At 38.2% G+C, this 23,646-nt stretch overlaps 1 protein-coding gene across 7 annotated transcripts in view; it reads left to right on the top strand.

The window, feature by feature from the left end:
- The window catches only part of SLIT2 (slit guidance ligand 2), a 352,220-nt gene that overhangs the window by 198,521 nt on the left and 130,053 nt on the right, over nucleotides 1-23,646 (top strand). For all 7 annotated transcript variants that reach the window (XM_072738007.1, XM_072738006.1, XM_072738002.1 and 4 more), the window contains exon 5: nucleotides 12,883-12,954. In XM_072738007.1, the coding sequence (XP_072594108.1) occupies nucleotides 12,883-12,954 (72 nt within the window). The remainder of the gene's footprint in view (nucleotides 1-12,882; nucleotides 12,955-23,646) is intronic.

Raw genomic sequence — 23,646 nt, 5'->3', positions numbered from 1 at the left:
CCTGAAGCAAAGGCATGGAGTTATGTTCAGGAAATGATCATGTCTCAGTTGGCAGTCTTGTTTTATTGACTAAATCATGAAACTCACATACACCCCGGCACCCAGTATTGAAAGAATTAAAGGGTTCTTAAGCTCATCAGCTGAGACTAAGACTATAGTTTAGGCTGAATAAAGGATTTCAATGACTGTTTTCCATTTAAAATATGTGCTATTTATATTAAAACGATCATTCTAACTTTGCCATTCCCTTGTATTTATTGGTCTCAGTAAAAACAATTGGATCACAAAAAAATATATATATTTTACCATAATATATATAAAATATAAATATATATATTTTACCATTATATATATGTGTGTGTGTGTGTGTGTATATATATATATATATATATATATATATATATATATATTATGTTTTTTTTTACCATACAGTATTTTACCATTTCTTTGGGAGCCAAAGGATTAGTAGTCCATCATGGTCTTAATTTACCACAGTAGAAGATGATATTTTCATAAAATATATCCTAAGGAAACTATCAGGTACCTGTTAAATAAGTAATTTGCTTGAGAACCTAAATGTCCACAAGTATGATGCCAGTGTGCTAGTCAGTTTTGCACATTTTATTTATGCTTTATTGACCACAGCCTGACACTGTATTAGGCATTGGGGATACAACGATGAATTATTTAGTATCTGTTCTTAGAGAACTTTAGCTCTCACGGGCTGTGTCACCAAGTAAGGTAGCGATCATAATCCAGGATATCAGTTGAGTATAACATGTAACATGAGCACAAAAAAAAGAAAAGAGAATCTACTCCAGCATTAGGATATTTCAGAGATTTTTAGGAAAGAGAATATTTAAATTCTGCTCCAGAGGAACAAGGAGAGGAACAATGTGAAAGACAACATGTAAATATTCCAGGCAGAGGAAAATACATGTACAAAGGCTTGATTAGGGGGGGAAATGCATGTGTATTAGATTGTGTGTGCGTCTATACTCCGTGAATCCATGCCTGAACATAAGAAATGCCACAGCAGAGGTCTTTCGTTGTTGCTGCTTGTCTAATTTGCTTTTTACTATAATCTACCATCCCAACAGTCCAAGCAATGACAAAAATGGGAGTATTTCCTCCTTTGCTCTTTTGGGACGTTGAGTATTTTTCCCACTGATATTTTTGTTGGTTCAGTAGCGTGATGATTACCTCACCTGTCTGCTTCTTGAGAGCAGACATGTATTATTACCTTTTATTTCTGAGAACTAGCAGTGTGCTCAGCACCCTCTGCTTTTAACAAATGATTGCTAAAGTGACCTGAATTGAGCTAATGGAACTGCAGGAAAGTAACGTGTGCGCACCTTTGTGTGTTAAGCGTGGGCTGGGCACTTCATCCCTTCAGGTGGTTCAGTCCTCACAATAACCGTGACACAGTGAGCCTTGGTGGTTTCTTTAGAGTTAGGGAAAATAAAACATGATGTGAAGGATCTCAGTAGTTTGACTAAGATCCTATGATCAGGTCACAAGGTTCTAGGGAGTGGTGCTAAGGAATTTTACCCAAACCCGATTCCAGGTCCGTCCCAGGACACCACCCTCCAGGATGCCACTGTAGACACCTGGAAGTGTTTTCAGCCCATTGTGCTTTTACCTCTATGCTTAGATATGACCCAAAACAAGTTTTCTTAAAACATCGGTTACTACTCAATGGTTCTTCTCATAAAAAGTACAAAGGGAGGTTTCTGTTGTTGTCCTTGCTGTATGCTTTCAGAACTTGTCATTAGCTGATGGCTCTACACCATTAGGTATGTCCTTGAATACCCGTAACAGGAGTGCTTTAAGCCCAAATGGTGGCTTAAATACCACTTGGAAAGCCCGATGTTAATATGAAACAGAATTATGGATACTGTTTTGAAGAGAAGAAATGGAAAGGGTGAAAATTACTTACATTGTGAATTCTTTATTTTTTCAAGATTAGTATCCTAGTTGTGAAATTTTTATTACATGTATTTCACAATGATTGAAAAAACAATGGCTTTTCTTATCCAACCTTCTCCTTTGTCCAAAGAACTATATATAGTCGTGGTTTTAAAGGTGCTTCTCATTTTTAATTCTCTGTTGGCATTCCCACTGGATGCACATAAATGAGCACCGTGTTTAAAAACCAAACAAAAGCTGTGGGGCATCTGGTGGCACAGTTGGTTAAGCGTCTGACTTTCATTTCAGCTCAGGTTATCGTCTCAGGGTCCTGGGACCAAGCCCTACATCAAGCTCCATGCATGGTGTGGAGTCTGCTTGAGATTCTCTCTCTCCCTCCCCATCTGTCCCTCTTGCTCAGGCCGTCTCTCTCTTTCTCTCAAATAAATAAGATCTTTAAAAAAAAAATTTTAAAACACCAGAAGCTGGAAGATAATATTTATCAGAGATGGTCCAGCAGGCTACTAATGTGGGGTTCAAAGACAAAGGGCATAACAGTTACCTAGGAGACTTGTTAAAAACACAAGTTATTGGACATCTCCCCTAAAGAGTCTGTCTAGTATTTCCAGAGTGGAGCTCAGAAGTCTTGTTTTTAACAATCTCTTTAGAGGGTTCTAATGGTGATCCTCAAACCACACTGAAGCCACAGCTCCAGGGTGATGGACCCATAATGCCAGAAAGCTGGACATCTCCAGAAGCTTCCTCCGTATGAAGCAAGACAGTAGTAGTGGTTAAGCCAGTGAAATTTGGAGAACAACAGAGCCAAGTTCAAATGGCTCCAGGAGCTTCCTGGCTGTATGACCACAGCCCAACCCCCGTAACCACCAGTTCCCTGCCTTCAAATGAAAATAAAACAGTAGATCCTGATGTGATTATAGAAAAATTTAAATGAATCAAGTGTGTTGTCTGGCAGTTAGCAACTGCCCGATGAATGTTAGTTTGAGTATTAACGAAGTTCGTCAGTTCTAAAGTGTGCACCCTTCACACTTAAATTTCTACAGAGATTTACGATTGTAAGTTGTGTTAAAAAAAAAACTTCCATGAAAAAAATAAAATAAAATAAAAAAACTTCCATGGACACTTTTTATTAAGAGAAAGAAAGCACTGTTATCAAAGTATATTGGACATTGGAAGTGAAGTAGGTCTCCGTTCTCACCATCATCTTCAATGAAGCTTTGGTTACTGAGTACTGGAAGTTACGGCAAGTTCTGAGTAGCAAAACAATTTTTACTGAAGAAACAACTGAAAAGTGACCATTTGTGCATCTTGACCAACAATGATAATAAAGGGATCTATTCTGTATGGGATACATTAAGACCTAGAAGAGAAAGGACATATGTAGAAGAGACAGCCCTGCTTATTAAAAAGCCGTAGTCACATTGGTGGCGGAAAACACCCTGTCCAGGCACTGGGTGGTACGGTCGGTTAGGTGTCCAGCTCTTGATTTCGGCTCACGTCATGATCTCAGGGTCATGAGACTGAGCCCTGCATCCAGCTCTGTGCTCAGCGCGGAGTCAGCGTGAGATTCTCTCTCCCTCTGCCCCTCCCTCTCATGTTTGCACACATGTTCTCTCTCTCGCTCTCTCTTTCTCTCTCAAATAAATAAATCTTTAAAAAATACCATAACAGAAAAACCAAACTATCCCAAAGCAGTGATTATATCAGACTTTATGCTGTCGATAAATACTTTTGAACGCACGAGTGCAAGAACAGAAGGCAGGGTGGGAGATCTCAGCTGACTTTCCCACTTGCAAGTAGCGAAACCTTGAGCACACTTAGCATTGCTTCTTGGGGACAATAATCTGCAAGTTGGAGATCTGTCAGTGCATAACGTGAGAGAGGAGATGCAGATGTGCGCTGTACGGTCATTCCCAGCATGGCCCAAGGATGCTGTAGTCTGTATTTCTTTCTCTGACCTCTTTATTGGGTTTTACTCTCATATGTCCATTGTTTTGTGGAACATGGTGGTGGAGTCACCCCTCTTGTGTTGCCGTGACACCAGTATGTCTAAAAGTCCTCTCAGAAGTCCAGTTTTATTTTCTGATTTCCCCTCACTGAGTCTGCAGTTTTAGATTTTGCTGCTTACCAGGGCTGCCACCGCAGGCTTATGCATAATAAGCTCTATCTCTTATCCGTATCCGTCTAACAAGTTGCCATGTTTTGCAAGTTTTTTCTTTAGAACTTCTTTTTCGGTTACTGAATGCCTGCCATTTGCCGAGAATTCTGTAGAAATAAAATGAACTAAAACCCCTGCCTTGGTAGGGGAGGTGGCGGGGAGTTGGGGTGACTGGGTGATGGGCACTGAGGGGGACACTTGGGGGGATGAGCACTGGGTGTTATACTATATGTTGGCAAATTGAACTCCAATAAAAAATAAATTTAAAAAACCCTCCTTTTTATCATATTATCAAGCAGGAGACAGTCATCTAAGGAAAAAAATTTCAACTGAAATTTTTGAAATGCTGTAATAAAGGTGTGTGCAACTCACCTACAGAGTACAGAAGAGGGAGTGACTGACTCACCAATAATAAGTGGTTGTGTTTTATAGTTATGCAATAATTAAATGACATTTAATTACTTAAATGGTAATTTGTGTTAATAACAATGTTGTCGTTTGGACCACAGATTGGCCCTAAGAGATGTTTATATGAGCTCATTTTATAGATGAGCAAATGGAGAAAGAAGCTAAGTGCCTTGCCCAGCACCACATAGCTAACAGGTTTCAGAGATCTTGGTACTAGGCTCAGCGGGGAGATTGGAGAAAATCTATGCTGAAGGAGGTGCTGTTTGCTCTGGGTCTTGAACAATTTTTAACTCTCCATCTTTTGGTGAAAGGAACTAGGTGCTTCAGACAAAAAAAATAATTGTGCAAAAGCTGAAAGACTTGGAAAAATGACTTTAGAAAAGGTGAATTCGTGAATGAAGATCTGAGGTGGAAATACAGGCAGAAAAAGTATCAGCGGAGCCCCTGAGTGAGAGAATGGTGAGTTGAGTTCAGGAAACTCAAGAGGCCAGTGGGGCTACAGAAGGGGGTGGGTAAGGGAAAAGGAGGAAGAGATGAGGTCAAAGATAGTACGTCAGCCGGCGTACTTTGGAGTCTGGTCGGCCTTTGGGATGCTTTGTGCTTTCCCTCGTGGTGAGATGGGACATCAGTGAAGTTTTGATCAGTGATGTGGTGAGTTATGGTTATGGGAAGACAAGGGGAGACACAGAGTGGTAGCTGCAAGGGTATTAAGATCCCCCAGATAAGGGGCGATGGTGGCTTTGTCAGGGAAGCAGAGGTGCTTCTCAGAGCACTCTGGTCAGGTTGTGGATCTATTTTGAAGAGAGTCAAGATGATTTGCTAATGGGTTGATGTGGGCTGTGGAAGATGATGGAATTACAGGGGAGACTGCAACGTTTCTGGACTGAAGACTATAAGGATGGTGTCTCCTTAACTGAGATGAGGAAGACTTCAGGAGGAAGTGGTTTGATACGATTTCAATTGTGGCAACAAAACTGCATGTGTTGGGAAGGATCATCAATGAAGTCAGAGAGGAGTTTGGCATCTTATTCGTGTCCAAACTGGTGCTGACTTTCCCCGCGGAGACTATGGCAGAGGAGAGTGACAGGAGGGGACTTGACTGGAGACACTCTGGAAGTAGTTTTGGGAACAGGTTGGATGTAGTAGAGGGAGGCAGGATCTAAAGTGGGAAACCCCAGGGTTCCCTGGCTGATGACCATGAGGGCCACTACTCAGGCCTGCCTCAGGGGCCCTGAATATTTCCAGTTTTGCAAATACCAGGAGCGTGGAACCTTTTCCATTGGAACCACTTATGTTCACCCTCATTCATGTCTTTCTTATCAAGAGTAACTTTGGAATCCGCTTTTCCAGCTCTTTTCACTTCCTTGTCATCTTGGAAAGTGAACAAGCCAGGCTCTCAAATTCAAGATGTTCAATATTTTTAGTTTTTGTAAAAAAAATCTCAAATTATAATGTCTGAGTACTTGCAATAAATAGCCTTTTATTGACAGTGGCGTTTTCCCCAGTTTTATTGAGATGTAACTACAGACAGCATTTTATTAATTTAAGATATATAAGATACTTGATATATATATTTATCGCAAAATTGACTACGACACTAAGTTTAGCTAATAGCCATCATCTCACACAGTTACAAAACCTTTTCTTTGGGTGAGAAATTTTAAGATCTACTGCCTTAGCAACTTCCAAACATACAGTATAGTAACATTAGCTATAGTCGTTATATATCCAGAACTTATTAATCATAACCTGGAAGTCTGTACCTTTTGACAATATTCACCTATTTTCCCCATCCCCACCCCTCCTCGGTCTACCCCCCGCCTGTTCTCTGTACATATGAGTTCTGAGGTTTTCTTTAGATTCCACACATAAGTGAGATCATACGGTGATCCAGTATTTGTCTTTCTGTGAGTTGTTTCACCTAGCATAATGCCCTCGGGGTCCATCCATGTTCTCCCAAAACACAGATTTCCCTTCGTTTTTATGGTTGAATAATAATCTGTTGTATCCTTTCAGTTGGTTCATTTCTCTATCCTTATTTTCTTTATCCATTTAATCACCAAAGGACGTTTAGATTGTTTTCATGGCTTAGCCAGTGTAAATAACTCTGCAGTAATCTTGGGAGTACAGATACTGTTTTGAGATACCAGTTCCCTTGCCTTTGGATGCATACCCGCAAGTGGAATTGCTGGGTTTGTACAGTTGTTTTATTTTGATTTTGGACAGGATGCTCCACACTGTTCTCCCCCAGTGGCTGCACCACTTTATACTGCCACAGACAGTGTGCAGGATCCCCTTTTCTCTACACCCTCACCTCATCCTCTAGTCTTTTTGTTGGCAGCCATTCTAACCAGTGTGAGGGGTATCTCGTTTGGGTTTTATCTTTGCATTTGATGTGTACAGTGACGTTGAGTACCTTTTCATGCCCCTGTTGGCCATTTGTGTGTCTTCTTTACGAAAAACAATGTCTATTCAATATAGATGCAAAAATTCTCAGCAGGATATTAGCAAACAAAATCTAACAATATCCTTAAAAACCATATACCATGATCAAATGGGACTTATTCCTGGGATGCAAGGGTGTTTTAATATTCACAAAACAATCAGTGTGATAGGTCGTATGGCTAAGATACCTATTTTTAATCATATTGGGGTTTTTTTTTTTGTTAGTTTTTTGTTTTGTTTTGTTTGCTATTGAGTTGTATGTGTCCTTTATATACTCTGGATAGAAACCCCTTATGATGGGTTATGATTTGCAAATATTTCCTTCCATTCTGTAGGTTGCCTTTTGCCTTTCATTTTTATTTTGATGGTTTCCTTTGCTGTGCAGAAGCTCTTTAGTTCGATATTGTCTAGACTTACGCATTTTTGCCTCTGTGGCCTTTGCTTTTGGTGTCAAATACAAAAAATATCATTGCTAGGACTGATGTCAAGAGCTCAGCTCCTTTGTTTTCTTCTTGGGAATCTATGGTTTTAGGTCTTATGCTCGTCTTTAATCCATTTTGAATTGATTTTTGTGTATAGTTGAATATAGAGGTTTGGTTTCATTCTTTTGTATGTGGCTGTCCAGTTGACAATACCATTTATTGAAGAGACCATCCATCCTTCCCTGTTGTATATTCTTGGCTCCCTTGTTATAGATTAATTGGACATATGTATATAGGTTTATTTCTGGGTTCTTCTGCTACATTAGTATATGTGTCTGTCTTTTTGCCATCACTATACTGCTTTGATTACTGTAACTTTGTAATATTGTTTGAATTCATGGAGTATGATACCTCCAGTTTTGTCCTTATTTTCAAGATTGCTTTGGCTATTTGGAGTCTTTTGGGGTTCCACACAAATTTTACTATGTTTTGTTCTATTTCTGTGTAAAAAGACATTGGAATTTTGGTAGGAATTGAGTTGAATCTGTAGAATGCTTTGGGTAGTAAGGACACTTTAACAATAGTTTTAAGAAAAAATGGACATTTTAGCAATATTCATTCTTCCAATTTATGAGCATGGAATATATTTCCATTTATTTGAGTTCTAAATATCACAAAACCAAACTGTCTCCTTGTCTTCAATCCCATTTCCCCAATTACTGCACTTGTGTCTTCCCTACTCCTGGCACTTTTGTATTTTATTATTTCCTTAATCAGAAAATTTGAGTAGTTGCAAGCTCTCCCCAAGATTAAAATAACCTTAACTTGCATTAAAGACCTTATATTTGGGCCTGAGCCAAAGTCACAAATTTATTGCTTAATACTCATCAAAAAGAATTTTCTAGTTAACTGGACCCACTGCTCTCTCCACCAACACTGCCCAATACCAATTCTCTGCCTGCACCAAAATTCAATCTCCAGATTAATCTTCCTAAAAATCAACTCCAATCAAGCCATTTTCCTACTCTGAAACACATTTTTACACTTTACTGCCTGGTGATATAATTACAGACTCTTCCCTTGGCAGCTCCATCCTGCTAACTCAGTAGTTCTGACTCATTTTTCTCATTCCCCACAGTTCACAGAGCAGTGCACTCCCATCCGTAATGTCTCACATTGCCTGCAGTGGTCTCCAAGGAACAAAGTAGTACACTTGGGAGGACATACCCAGTGTCTGATTGAAACACTTGTAACACGCATATAACCAGCACCTCCATGGTGCTTACTATGTACAGGTACTTTTGTGCTCATTTCAGGAGTATGAACTCATTGAATTCCTACGCAGTAGCATTATCATTATTCCATTTGCAGAGGAAGAAACTGAGGCACAGAAGGGTAAGCCATTCTTCTAGGGGTATGTGGTTAATCAACAGCAGATAGTCCATCTCAGCCCAAGTCTGTGGTCTATGCTCTTAATCCCTTCGACATGCTGGCTCTCTCCTTGGATTCCTGCCACCCACTGCCTATCATCCCCTTCTCCAATATTGAAGGCTGAGAATTACTGAGCTCTGTCATTTTCATCAAGGTTAAAAAAAAAAAACAACACTCAGTTTTGAAAGTGGCTTGAATCAATCTGACCTCCAGTGACTGACCTCTTTGATCTGGACCACCTTTCTCAGTTGCCACTTGTGTTTTATTTACCATATACTATCTTTGTTGTCACCAAACTAAGTGATACGTGATATCACATCTTTCTAACTGGATTGAGAAACTTTCAAAACCATACTCATAATGGACGTTGCGAATTGCTCTTCGAATTTCCCAATTTTATTAACACTACCTTTAATCTAAGCTCAAAGTAACTTCGGTGTCCTCCCCTCTCCCTCTTGCTGAATCCATATCCACATACGATCCACTTCTGAGTTTTGATTCTTCATGCATCTCTGATGCCACTCTTAGTCTTCTTCACCTTTTCTATCTATACAGTGGGAGATGCTGCTGCTACTAACTGGCCCATGGTAAGCAAGCGATACGTTGTTAGTAGTTATTATTGCTTGATGTTCTCACCACCCTTTCCCCAACTATCAAGAGGTCTTGTATCTCATTTTCCAAACTCAAGTCTTTGACTCCATGTATTCATCTTAAATCCCGTTGCCAATGTAGTTTATCCAAGGTACAGCCTCTGTCCTGCTCCTGTCTACCACACTTCCCTCCCCACCGTTGTGTGCTGAAATAAGAATTCACTGCTCAAAAAATCAACTCATCACTTTGACTTTTCCTTCTGACCTCATCTCCCATTATTCCACTGTGTATATTGTACCTTCTAAGCAAATTAGATCAAAGGCTCCTCTCCTAAAAAGTTCTGTTTTAATATTTCACTCATGCCATTTATTTCACTAGTAGTGCTGTCCTCCACTCTTTCACCTTTACATCTTGACACATTCACAGTGTGTTCTTTCTTATTGGGCTAGCTTGCTTTTTTTTTAGACACAATAATTTGTTTAAATCTCTCAATTGGCCCTCTCTTTGGCTACTTGCTTATCTTCTTTACTGGATTTGAAAATTCCTGAAGCCAGGAAATGGACCTTACTCAACTCAGTAATCCTGCAACATCAGCCGATATCTTACATGTAGCAGATCTTAAATGAATATATGTTGTACTGAAGCAACTGGTGACCTCCCCCTAATTATGTATAGAAAATATGAGTCATTGTAATAACACAGTCTAATCCATCACTTTTCAAATGACATAGACCAGAGGCTAGGATAAGTTAAGGAAAAGCCTTCTAAGTTCTGGGGCACAGGAAGGACATATTGAAATGGATTAAGTAGCCCCTTGTATCATCTTTAGAATTCCTCAAATCCTAACTTGGTATCTATCCGTATTTCTTACACAATTTGTCTCATTGTGTAGCACTACTATCTTACATTTCTGAAGTTTAATCTCCTTTCCTATAAAACCAGGATAATGTTGCCTAATGTGGCAGGATGGTTATGGGGATTCAAGGAAATACAGATCATAATTAATGATATATTATTTCCAAAATAGTTAACAATAGCATACTGTAGGTACTGAAAATGTGTTAAGTTTCTCTCTCCTGCCCCTGATGAACAAGGTCCACTTAACGGAAGGATCCTGTGATCCAGAACTGAAGTTTCCTGCCCTGGTGGACTGGACACAAAAGCAGAGTCTGGGAAGCAGTCTAGTTAGGGGCGGGGGTGGGGGGCAGCCACACATGAAGCATTGACCTCGAGGAGCAAAGAGGCTCTGAGATTGACAGCTGACAGCTTCTCGTTCTTTCATAAAATGAAAAGATTGGCAAATGTTAGCAGTATAAAACCCTTCCACATCCTAAAATTCTACCTACAGGACTCAGAAGCTGATACTAAAATCCATTTTAGAAGAAATGGTCTTCTGACTGTGCATTTCACATTGTCCAGTGGCATCTCTATGAACCACTGAATTTCATCCCTCTGACTTTCCCCCCACCGCACCCTCTCCCATTGAGAACACCGCCCTAGGGACAACTGTGCCTAGAGACTGAGTAGAGCTGAGACTGTAGGCAGTGAACAAATTGGCCCTCGCCGGCTGGATGGGAAGACTGGAAAGCAGGCAAGACCTGAAGAAAACAGCTCTGCCATTTTTATTCACCTACAGCCTCCAAGGCAGTCTTTGTCTTCGGAGAAGCTAGAAAAACACAAGTGATGAGCAAACACTGAACTGACAGAGACACAGCAGTAACAACACCACTGTTGGTTCCCATGGAGCATTGCAGAATCAGATTTGCTTGGGTTCAATGTTTTTGGGGGTTTTTTTCCCCCTCATTTCTTATTACATTCTGAGTTTTCTTTTTCCAGTGTTTCTCTTGACTTTCTCCTTGCTGGGTAGCCTCCTTTCAACACTGTTTCCAGCATCAAGGCTGTTAAATATACGCTGTTAAACATTCTTAACCTGATGTAATTAAGGGAAGGAAGTCAGTCTGAATCAATGACAAGCTGGAGAAATAAGCAATTTTTAAGGAAATGAAGTTTTATTACTCTTAGGGATATACTGAAACTATTGAAAGCAGTAACGGAGCTACGGCACTTAGGGAATGGATGGCTGCCTTAACTCCTACATAAGCACATATTGTAAATTTATTGTTTGAAATAAAATATGTGTTTTGCTTTTTTTCTCTCTCTCTAAAGACCTCTCCTCCTTAAATAGACTAGCATTTATTCCTTTACAAATTGCTTAGCACACATTTTCTTTTATTTGCACATTGCAGATATTGAGATATGAATGCAAATCTCAGTTGTTTAAAACTTGGTGCTAATGAGGTCAAGACCACACACTAAATCTCTCTATCTGCCAATGATCTCTATTGCGTGGCCTTAAGTATGAGAACAACAAGCTCTGGTCATAAGCGTTAGGGGAGAGGATGTGGATGAGTCCGTCCAACATGCCTCTACAGATTGGAAAATGGCTCTGTTTTCATCAGCTCTGCACCCGTGGTTAGTAGCTTCATCTTTCTTAATGAGTATTAGCTATCTTGGATTTTTAAAGATAATTTTAGCACCATCATTGTTTACTTCAATAATGTATTTATTTGATATCTCATCTGCTGTGTGGTAGTGTGACTTAAAATTAGATGAGCATTTTCTGCCTTTAGTGACATTTCCTGCATGTATATTTATATCCTGCTTGTTAAGGCTAATACTATGTGAGCTCATAGAATTGCATCTGAACTCCGAGGGGAAGAAAATAATGATCCATTTCATGAGATGAGTGATTTTTTTACAAACTTCTCATTTCAACTGAAAGAGTGTTCCCCCCTTGATTAAAATGTATTTCCCAATTAAATTAAAATGCAAATATAGACTGTCTGTGTTTATGGTTTTAAATAGAATTATTTAAAGAAGGTTTTAAATCAACCTGCTGTTAATATTTCATGCGGGAACTGTTGGTTTTATTGTTGGGCCAATATTGCCATGTTCCATTTTCAAGATTGCTTAAAGCGCTGTGAAAGCTTAATCATATTGCCCAGGTTTTATCAGCTTTTGGCCACTTTTCGCTAGAATGTTAAAAATGGACTTCTTTCCTATATACTTTGTAAGTTATGCCAGTGATGTTGGAGTAATATCAAGTACTAAAACTTAAGAACCTCTTGAAGCGGAGTCGTGAACAATTTACTGTTTGTTTTTAAAGAAATAGTTTATTACACAGAATTAGATCAACTCAAATTTAAGAGAATCATATTTTATAATTTATTATGAAATTAAAGATCTGGAAATGTACTTTAAGAAACCATTTGGCTCAGCCTTTCAATCTATATTATAAATATAAATTATCTGTATTAGAAATTACATCTAAAGATAGGGATTTAAAAAAAAATAAAGATAGGGAATTTAATTATGATCCTGGTAGGATTCGTTTCAGCTTTTTTTTTCAAAGATGTTCTATCATTTGTCAAACATATTAATTAAAATAGTTTTTAAACAATATTTTATGACTTGACCTTTTTTCTTTTTTCTCACTTTTAGTGATCTCAGTGAAAACCAAATTCAGGCAATTCCAAGGAAGGCTTTCCGTGGGGCAGTTGACATTAAAAATTTGTAAGTATTTTTTTTTCTAATCTATACTATTGTTTTCAAGTTATCTATTTTCAAAGTTAAATTTATATTGAATAATGTGTCAGAATAAAAAGTGAAAGGCCTATTTATCTTTAGGCTTGCTTAGGAGAGCTTGTAACAATAAGTTTTAAATTGTTTTCACATGGTATCTGGAGATATTCTCATGTAAAAGATGTCTTGCATCTGAAGTTGTTACCAAATTCATTCTTCAAACTTTGTTTTTAATCTTGTGAAATCTCAAGAAATGATTTGATTAAAAGGTATTCACATTGTACTTTTTTATTGTTCCTGTCAGCATACGTCAGTAAACTCCTTTTTCTGTTGTTATCGGTGTTTATTGAAAATGCAGAATATAAACTATTTTTTTTTCTGGAAAGAGTAGATAACATTTTCTTGTTAGAGATGCCTGGAGCCTGGAGCTATAGCTTTTTTTTTTTTTTTAAATCACGTTTAGATCACTGTTTTCATTATATGCCAAAAGTATGAGAATGAGAAAATTATGTCTTTTCCTTTGTGTGAATATTTTTCTTACGTATCTTCCCCTCATATCTTTATGAAAGAATATGTGTACAGCCCTCTCTAGAAGGAAAAAAAAAGCACCAAGTAAAAGGAAACTGTGCTTCTAAATTTTTCCTTTATAAATCTAGTGTCTTGTGTAGAAGTGGTTTTTTTGCAAGTGCCTATAGCTTTGAGGATACATATCAGATTTAAGATTTCAGTGACAATCCTAATTTTGTCAATGTTTATCTTTATAAATTCTAAAATACTGCATAAGCCTTTGAAAATGTTTGTTTTTGATTGACTGCAAATGCTAGGACATAAAGTGTTGTGCTCAGCTTTGACATTAGTTTGGAATGTGGGGGGGGGGGTGCGGAAAGCCCTGTGTGCTGAGATTAACTATCAGGAATTCAATATTTCTTAGCTAGTGATAAACAGCGCAGGCACTTTTCAAGAATTAACTTATATTCAGCATTCTCCATGGTGGGATACAACACTATTTTTCCAGTAGGGAAAGGGAGACAGATGTTTCCTGTCATCAAAGAGGTTGACTGTTCATAGAGCTACAAGTTTTGGTCTCTGCATCTTCCCCTCAGTGTAAGTGATTTTTGTGTTAAATGTACACTTTCTGAATGTACAGGTAAAGAAAGAGAAATATAGACATCTAGATATAAGTGTGTTAAAATTCTGGCCCTAGGTTTTCATGAATATTTACATGTGAAAAGGATTTTATTTGCTTTCTTTTTATCTTCTCTTGCTACAGCTTGAGGAAGTCTTCAGGTAGATTTTGAGACATAAGGTGTTAAAAACTACTTTGGATACTATGTCTGGTTAGAACCATATAAAGATCCTAATACAGCCCCAACTTCAGTCGCCTGTATGTTACCTAAAAGGATAGTCTTGGCTACAGTTGACCAACCTCTGGGAATGCCATTTGCAATCTTACAATAGTATTATCTCTAAATCCTTAAAACAGGTGGCTTTTAATCTTCTTAGTAAAGATATTCAGGGAATCCACATCTATAAGTAACCCATCTTCCATATTTAGGGATACATTTGGGAATGGGATACCAGTCATGATGGGATTCCTCTTTATGTCCTCTTCATTTATCCTTAAAGATTGTAATTTTAGAAATTTAGAGGTAAAAAGAAAAATGAGATGCTAGCCATTTTGTTATGAAGAAGGCAATATTGATTTCACAGTTTGAAAATCTTTTTTTCCCCCACATGCATAATTTTCCCTCCTAATTTAAAGTCAGTTAATATGTATACGGTGGGATGAGTTTAGGACTGGAGTCTTGGAATCTTGCTACTTATTGGATTTGTAGACATGACAAGTCCATGAAGTCCATTGAGTCTTAGTTTTGCTTCTGTAAAATGAATATGATAATTGCTTGGGTTTGATGTGGTTCTTCGGGAAAGAAGATAAATGAAAGGCCTTTTGGTAAAATGCTATGAAACAGAGGGTATTATTTCATTCTCTACGTATGCACTAATCAACTGCTAGAAGTTAGCTCTTGAAAAAGGTGTTATAAAAAGATCAGAAAGTAGAACATAAAGTAATTTGCAATACTGGTCATGGTTAGGATAGATCCATGTGTGAGGGATGCCCGGGTGGCTCAGCGGCTGAGCGTCTGCCTTCAGCCCCGGGATCTGGGATCGAGTCCCAAATCGGGCTCCCTGCATGGAGCCTGCTTGTCCCTCTGCCTGTGTCTCTGTCTCTCTTTCTCTCTCTCTCTCTCTATCGAATAAATAAATAATTTTTAAATGATAGATCTGAGTGTACTATGGGTCAGTTAGACATGGGGCTAATAAAAAGGAAAAGCAAATATAGCAGAAAGCACTAAATATACACCAGACCCTGATTTATAAACAAGATATTATGTGCTCTCGGTGCACAGGAAAGAAAGAGATAAAAAATACTGCCTGAGGTCCTCAGGGGGGAATCTGTAGGAAAGAATTCCTGAAAGAGAATCTAAAGGAATCTTCAAGGATGTTGGTTCCTGTTATGTTTTGCTGAGTCGCAACGGACAAGGGTAGACTGAAGTTAGAATCTATCAAAGAAGCCGGGCAAAGTGAGAATTAATTCCTACTCCTCTCACTGCCTTCCATGTGACAGTGTCAAAGACCGTTAGAGCAACATTGAAATACCACAGTGTGTTTAGATTTTTTTGTTGTTGTTGTTAATTAATTAGGCTCATAGCTACAGTTTCACAGAATTTTACAGCTAAAAGGCATGTTTCTGTAATTAAAACATAGTTCAAAAGACATTGTTAAAAAATTAGCAGTTTCATGGGGCTTCGAATGAAGACCAGTTTTATCATTAAAAGTCAAGGAAGATGCCTGGTAAAATATGTTAAAACTGAGGGTAAATTCTAATTCGTATTGTTATTAAAGGTAACCATCAGTCACCAAGTAATAACTCGGTAAGAGCCCATAAATATTAATATTAACATTATTACTATTCAGCGTGGGAAGGAGAGGTGCAGTACTTTGTCCTATTTATCGTTCCGCTGCATGCATTTACAATGTGGCTAATCCTGCATGGTGGATGGCTACTGTTCCAACTCATTCAGAGAATAAAAGAGGGAAAAAAAAAAAAAGCCAGACAGAAGAAATATGTTCTTTAGCCGCATTACGGCGATATGACGATATTTTGTATAGAGCTGTCTAAATGCCCCGTCTGATGCACTGTAACAGGTTTATTGGATTTACCACATTCAGGCCTCATTCAGAGCAAATTCCAGTTATCAGAAGATTTCCACTGGAAGCACTTACCCTAATCTTGTGGATTGGGTAAATATGCTCAAGGCAGCATCTTGACAATATGAAACTGATGCTGTGAAAATTTTGCAAATTAGCAGATCCTATTCCTCTTCCACCAGGCAAACCACACGGAAACTATTCTAGGCAGATGGACATTTATCTTGCTCTTAAACATCTCCGGGGAGGAATTCCCATAACTTTTTTGCTCATTGCTATTAATTTCTTAACTGGATAAAACCCTATCTTATTTTGTTATCTAATTTTCTCCAGCTGCAACTTAAACCATGTTCTTTTTCCTGACATTTTAGATGGTGAGATCTGAGAACAAGATCATATTAAAATACCAACTAAATTATAATGTTTGTAATAGTCTCTGGCAGCACTTTTCCATAGTATTTACATCTGTTTTTAAATTCCCCAATCGAGTATGAATTAAAGTTTTGATACCATATTATTACCAACTGATACTTCACCAAAGTGACAATATCTATATGATTTTTCCTTATAAACTTTCTATATGTATTTTGTTTATTGAAACACTGATGCAGGAAAGCCTTGTTACCTCCCGATCAAATTTCGAAGGAAGACACGTTATATTATTTAAGCTATTTTGTTTATAAATATCTTTGAGGTATTTTCATCTAATGGATCAATTTAGGAGAATATTTAAATTAAGCCTTGCTTTATTGTCGAGACCCGTGAGCTCACTCTCTAAGCATACACCTTAGTGTATAAAAATTTTCCAAGTCTCATGTTGTTTTTTTAATGATAAAACATTATCATTAGAGTTATCCCAAGATTTAAGCAAGAAACTGTACAGATACATGAACTTAAAAATTAAATTGATTGCTAGTTGCTATTCAGATTACAGATATAGACTTTAACATGTTTTTAGTTTCATTAGTGAGCACGACACAAACACTTACAGCAGTTAAATTCCAACATGCATTATTTTGGGTATACTTGTAAAGTAAATCACACCTGCTTTTCTCTTCTTTCATTTTGCAGTACATCCTCAAAATGTACTCTGTGTTCCAGTCAAACTGTAATGTTTATTGCTTTAATAAATAAATAAATACATGTCTTTCTATTTGCTTGCATTATCCCACTTCCCTTAACCCTGTATCTGTTGAGTCATATCCACCTTTTCAAGGAAAACTGCCTCTTACTAAAAAAACAGGTTAGGGAAAATATTTATATTTTCCTTTTTTGAAAAAAAAATTATTAAAATTTAATTTAGTTAACATATAGTGTATTCTTAGTTTTAGGGGTAGAATTCAGTGATTCATCAGTTGCATATTAACAGCCAGTGCTCATTGCATGAAATACCCTCCTTAACACCCATCACCCAGTTACCCCGTCCCCCACCCCAGCCCCTCCAACAGTCCTCAGTTTGTTTCCTATAGTTAAGAGTCTCTTGGAGTTTGCCTCCCTCTCTGATTTCATCTTATTTTATTTTTCCTTTTTTAACACATTAATTTTTTAAAGATTTTTTAAATTTATTTATGATAGAGAGAGAGGCCGAGACACAGGCAGAGGGAGAAGCAGGCTCCATGCACTGGGAGCCCGACGTGGGACTCGATCCTGGGTCTCCAGGATCGCGCCCTGGGCCAAAGGCAGGCACCAAACCGCTGCGCCACCCAGGGATCCCTTCAATTTATTTTATTGATGGATTCATTAAAACCCATGGATGGAATATCTGCCATTCTAGAGTAGGGACACAGAATTTTTATTTTTTACATTTCTCTAGTTTTAAATACCTCTCCACTGGATACTTCATAACAATAAGGGGACCAGTGTTGCTCACATATTATAGAATCCATCTGTAACAATTAGAAGAGTGGTTTATGTATTTTTTAAATATAAATATATATCTATATATTTTGCCATGTAAATGCAAGACTTATTTTAGCTCCATCTGATAAGTTGTCCTATTTGCAACATATCTGCTATAATCAGCTGGTTTTCAGGTTATTGAATATCAGCTCATAATATTTCTTACCATACTTACATACTTGGTATATTATCATAAAAATAAAATTCACCGACATCAAATTTAAATTGTATCTTACTTAAATTGTATTTTAGTTTCCCCAGCTCCTTTTTTGGCGTGTTTTCAGTAAACCTGAGGCTGAAGAGACTTGGTGGGGGGTGGGGGGGAGTTGGTTTGTCACTCAGGGGGTCAGCTCTCTCCTGTGTGTTAGAGTAAATGCCAGAGGTCCTCAGTGGGATGTAGAACCTCCTGGACAATCCTCTTCATCGAGGTAGATAGCAAGTGAACTGACGTTTCATTTCAGTGGACGGAGCTCCTCTTCACGCCCAGAATGTTGTCTGTCGACAGTAGGGCTAAGGAACCAACGAGCTCTGGGCTCTCCGCAGAGGCCGGCGGCACCTCGGGAACTGTCCATGGTCCTGTAACCTTCTGGTTTGTGCTCCCTGTATGACAGGCCATCGGAATTGTCATAATCCCCAACAACTCTGATCAAGGTTGCTGCCAACGACCTCTCCAGCCGTTCATTTTGCTCTGCCTTGGCATTTTTCTTCAATGATGCCATTCTCTTACGTGAAAATGAATCACTTTGACGCATCTTCATAAACTCTTTCCAAAACACAAGACCATCTGCAGTCAGATGCTCTAACTGAGCTCTAAACACAACACTATCTGATTGAGTGATTGGGAATCCAATTCCAATATGGATAAAATAAGAATTGGTGTGATCTTCCCATGGCCACCATATTGTCCGTTTTCTTGCTTCCCCTCCCTAGTCCGGGGCAGACACACTTCACTCCCTCTGAACTATTACTGTGCTCTACTAATTGAATTTTGATCTCCAGTCTATAGTCTCATTAGATAATTTTAACATTGCAGACAGATCTGTTTTTATAAAGCATTGTTTTTGTCTGTTTGTTTGTTTTGTTTTTTGTTTTTTTTTTATCCCCAGCTCTCCTGGGTTTGGGATCATTCAGCTTTTTAAAAACAACAACAACGACAACACTGTCTTGGCACTATGGCAGAGCCTTGGGGATAGCGCAGAATAGTGTCATGGTTTTATAGGTTCTGAAAAATATAGACTCTTTCCTGAGAAAACAGTGGCTTTTATTGGATAGCAAACTCTCTTTAGATTTTCTGACTAGTCCTAACTTTCTGACAGCCACTCAGGCTCCCAGCCCCCTCTCCCAGTGAATCTGCACACAAGCTCTTTGCTCAAGCCATAAATAATGACCTCTCCCTTGCAGATATTCACTATGAACGTTGTAGAACCTCTGCTCACAACGTTCTTGATTGGGTCTTTTTCCTCCATAGGGAATATCCACTTTTATTTTCTGTCTTTTTGGGTACTACCTGTTTTTTTAAGGTTCAGGTTTTTTTTTCTTCCTCACACAAGACTACTTCAGCCTAGAATAATTGGTTACTTCCCTGACATTCAATAGCACTCTTTATGTGCTGACTTCTTTGAAATTTGGCCATCAAAGATTTTTTTTTAAGATTTTATTTATTCATGAGAGACACAGAGAGAGAGAGAGAGAGAGGCAGAGACACAGGCAGAGGAAGAAGCAGGCTCCTTGCAGGGAGCCCGATGTGGGACTCGATCCTGGGACTTCAGGATCATGCCCTGGGCCGAAGGCAGGCGCCAAACCGCTGAGCCACCCAGGGATCCCCCACCAGAGATTTAGCTGAAACTTTCATTTGCAGAATGAACAGCCCCTAAATTCCCAAGCTATGGAGTGGAGGCTTCAGTAACACACAAATTTAAATTTGAATCAAGATTTCACTACATATATACTACCTACTTTGAATAAGTTATTAAACTTCGGTGAGCTGCAGAGTCTCCTCTGTAAAATCAGAATGATGATAACATTTACCTTTTCAAGTTATTGTGAGAAATAATGAGATAGCACATCTACGGACCCTGTCATTTGCTATGCATTCAATATATGTAAGCAACTGTTATCGTCAGCTTCAGTTTCTACCATCTTTGATTAGTTTATAAGAGCTTCTAGAACTGAAGGGCTGCTTAGTTGTTCCTCCATTTTCTGATAAGCTCTCTTAGAGCTTACCTTTTGCAAGTGGATATGACTTTATACTATAGATACTATAGATACCATACTATACTATACTTTTATAGTATAGATTATTCCAATAAAAACTGAGATTCTTTATTCCTATGCAAAAAACAAAAAAAAAGAACAAAAAACCCCCACAAGTTTGCTTGAAAGATTGCAAAAGAACTAAATTCTAAATAAATCATTTTTCATTCATCAGGATAGTTGTTACTTTGGTTATTTTATTCACTAATATCTGAGTTAGCACTGATGTGCTTTGATGCTGAGATTACACGACATGGTTGCTGAAACTTTGGCCTAGGATGTTCATTATATAGGTCAATTTATATTATCCTTATGTTCTCTATACATTATAATTTAAATCTTGTACTGCTTCTTAGAGTCATAGGCATAAGATTTGCATATTTAGGCACTCCTGTTGACTTGAATTTTATACACACGAGGGAAGAAATAGAACAGAGCATTCCTGTATCCTTAACAACGTTTTTTTTTCTTTCCAGTTTGATTTACATGGTTTATCAGGTTTCTTTCCAAGTGGCAAAATGTTGTTACTCCCTCCTATTGATCCTAATCACTTTGATATATTATTTTAAGTCAACTAAACTTTTGGACTTTGCCATTTACAGTAATATGAATATGAACTAAACTTCTATTTCTAGTACCTAAAACTCCCTGGAGAACCATTGCATTGTTATAATACTTTTGTTGAAATACTCAGAGACTCTCTCTGGCTTTAAAGTTATTTTTAAGATTTTATTTATTTGTTTGTTTGTTTGAGAGGGAGAGAGACAGAGAGAGCACAAGTGGGAAGAGAGGTAGAGAAGAAGGAAGAGGAAGAAGAGGAGAATCTGAGCTCAGACCCCAATGCTGGGTCGATCTCATGACCCTGAGAGTATGACCTGAACCTAAACCAAGAGTCGCACACTTAACTGACTGAGCCACCCAGGTCCACCTGCCTTTAAATTTATTAAAGACTTTTTATGTGCAGTATTGTTTCAAAATTAAGTAAATTTTGTGATGTTCTAATTCTTACAAAAAGAAAATCAGTAATAAAATCTTATTACTTGGATGCTGCCAGTGAAACATGAGTTTTCTATGGGTAAGGACAAAACTAAAATTAATACAGGGAGATGAGTTTTACATATGTAATTCAAACACAGTATGCATCCAAGTTTTAATAACCCAAAACAGGAAATCCCTGAAAAAAAAATGTAAAAAGTAACAAAATGCCACTGGTTATATTTCAAGATGCCACGTAAGCAAATGTTCAACCTTCTGTCATTTAATATGCCTGTTTCTAAAATTCATAGTTAGCAGCATTATATATTTTTTTCATACCTAGAATTAATCAGAATCTGAAACTAGGCTATGTCATGTTTTGTGGTAAGAACATCAGATCAGCTTTAGGAACTTCATGAGTGCGAGGCACAGGGTAACACCTCTTGATAAAGAGATGCTGTGTTATCAAAGACGACATTCACCAGTACTAGGAAAAATTAAGCAAGCAGCCTGGTGTTACTCTAGAATAGAAGAGAAGTAGTGACAGTATGCAAGAGAAGCATAGAGTGTTAATGCCGAAGACACTTTGAAGGTTCCTGTTCTTTTCAGCATCGTCATTTTCATGAAATTGAAGATAAAGCCCTTGCTTCAGAACGCACCCTTGCCAACTAGGACATGAGGGGTCAGATAGAGATGGAATTTGAAATTCGAACCGAAACAGAGGAGATTTGAGGGAGGAAATCGGGAGAGAAGCCACACACATGTCTGTGCTAGGATAGATCCGCTGAAGGTCCGAAAGAAATCACGAATGATACTATCTGTGCCATTCTTTCTCTCCAGAAAATACGAAAAGTGCTAGCCTGCTTTCCCGTGGGATGTGACCCCGGTGCCAGGACAGGATCCTAAAGCTGTCCCTAATGTATCTAAATGCCCTTATTATCCAAAGATCAACAAATTGATCCTATATTTGGCTGAATAATTGTAATACTGTTTTTTGGAGAATTGAAAAAAAAAACAAAAACAAAAACAACAACTCTCCTCTTACTGATGCCTTAATTCAATAATTTCATTGCACGATTGGAAATCACATCGAAACAAAATCGGCCTGTCACTAAATGCATGGCTGCGAACAGATCCCTTCCTTTTACAGAAAGCAGAAGTGCCGGGCTTTGAAAGGTGGGAGAGAAGAAAGTGAACTGGAGGATCCCTGAAAGAAAGCGTGCTCTTGCATGGCTTTGACACTCTTTATCTCGAGCCATATACAAACCAGTGGAAGTTCGTGCAGAGAGGTTTTCTCAGGAGCAGTCAAAGCCGGCACAAGTTTGCGTTGACATTCCTTTCGATAGAAGGAAATCTAGCAGTCGATGAAAAAATCATTCGTGTTGATTGGCCTTTCGTACGAATAACGTTTTCATGCGGTACCTTCGTGCTCAGAAGGTGCATGGCCTGAGACGTGACGGCATTCAGAAAACTTCCAAGGACAACTCCGGTCCCACGAGAGCCGAATATTCTTAATACTTTGGGACGAGGAAGGACTTAGGTTTCTGCTAAGAATCAGAAGAAGCGTGTCACCATGAGCCATGTTGCACAGGGGTGAAAGCAACAAAGTTTTCAGCAGCGTCTCAACTTCTGGTGGTATAGGGGGAATAATCTGCTTTTCAGTCCCTGTAGAACAAGATTTGCTTGAGTGCTTTCTGGCATGCAAGGGCTTCCCCTTTGTGTATAGTATGCATGATTTAAAAGAAGCAGTGTCAGCACTGATTTATACATTGACAGCTAAGGATAATAAGATATGGGCAAACATACAGCTCACCCTTTTACAGATTAACCTGCAGACTGCATTAGGCAAATTTGATAGCATTAAAAGATTTTGCCAATTTGTCTGGAAACAATTTCTCTTTTGTAGTGTGTCAAGGGTAACACTTCATGCCATTGTACTAATTTAAATGGCTTTGATAAATCGTTCAAGAGGTTAGAGAATAGTGGTGTAGATATATATTTAGCACTTTAAAATAAAAAGGCTGTTAACTTAATTGTTAAATGAATTTAATCTGTAAAAATCAAAAGTGCTCAAGAATGAAAGTGTTTTCTTGGAACTGCAGCAGCCATATTACATCATGAAATTTTAAAAGTCTTCTTAGAAAATAAAATTATCCTTCTGCATTACTTCCTAATAAGTAGAAATGCTTTCAGCTATTACAGGAGCATGGAAGGTACCTATTATTTGGGGAAAGCCTTAGTTTATAAAAGCAATAAAACGGTATCTTCTCCAGAGTTGGCCTTTTTTTTTTATGTTGCGTGTCCTAGATTGTACCATTTGCATGATCAAGGTAGTCTTGTGTCCCC

The sequence above is a fragment of the Vulpes vulpes genome, chromosome 14, assembly GCF_048418805.1.
Source record: "Vulpes vulpes isolate BD-2025 chromosome 14, VulVul3, whole genome shotgun sequence".
NCBI lineage: Eukaryota > Metazoa > Chordata > Mammalia > Carnivora > Canidae > Vulpes > Vulpes vulpes.
The sequence above is the reverse complement of the archived record's forward strand: the minus strand, read 5'-3'. Positions and strand labels throughout refer to the sequence as shown.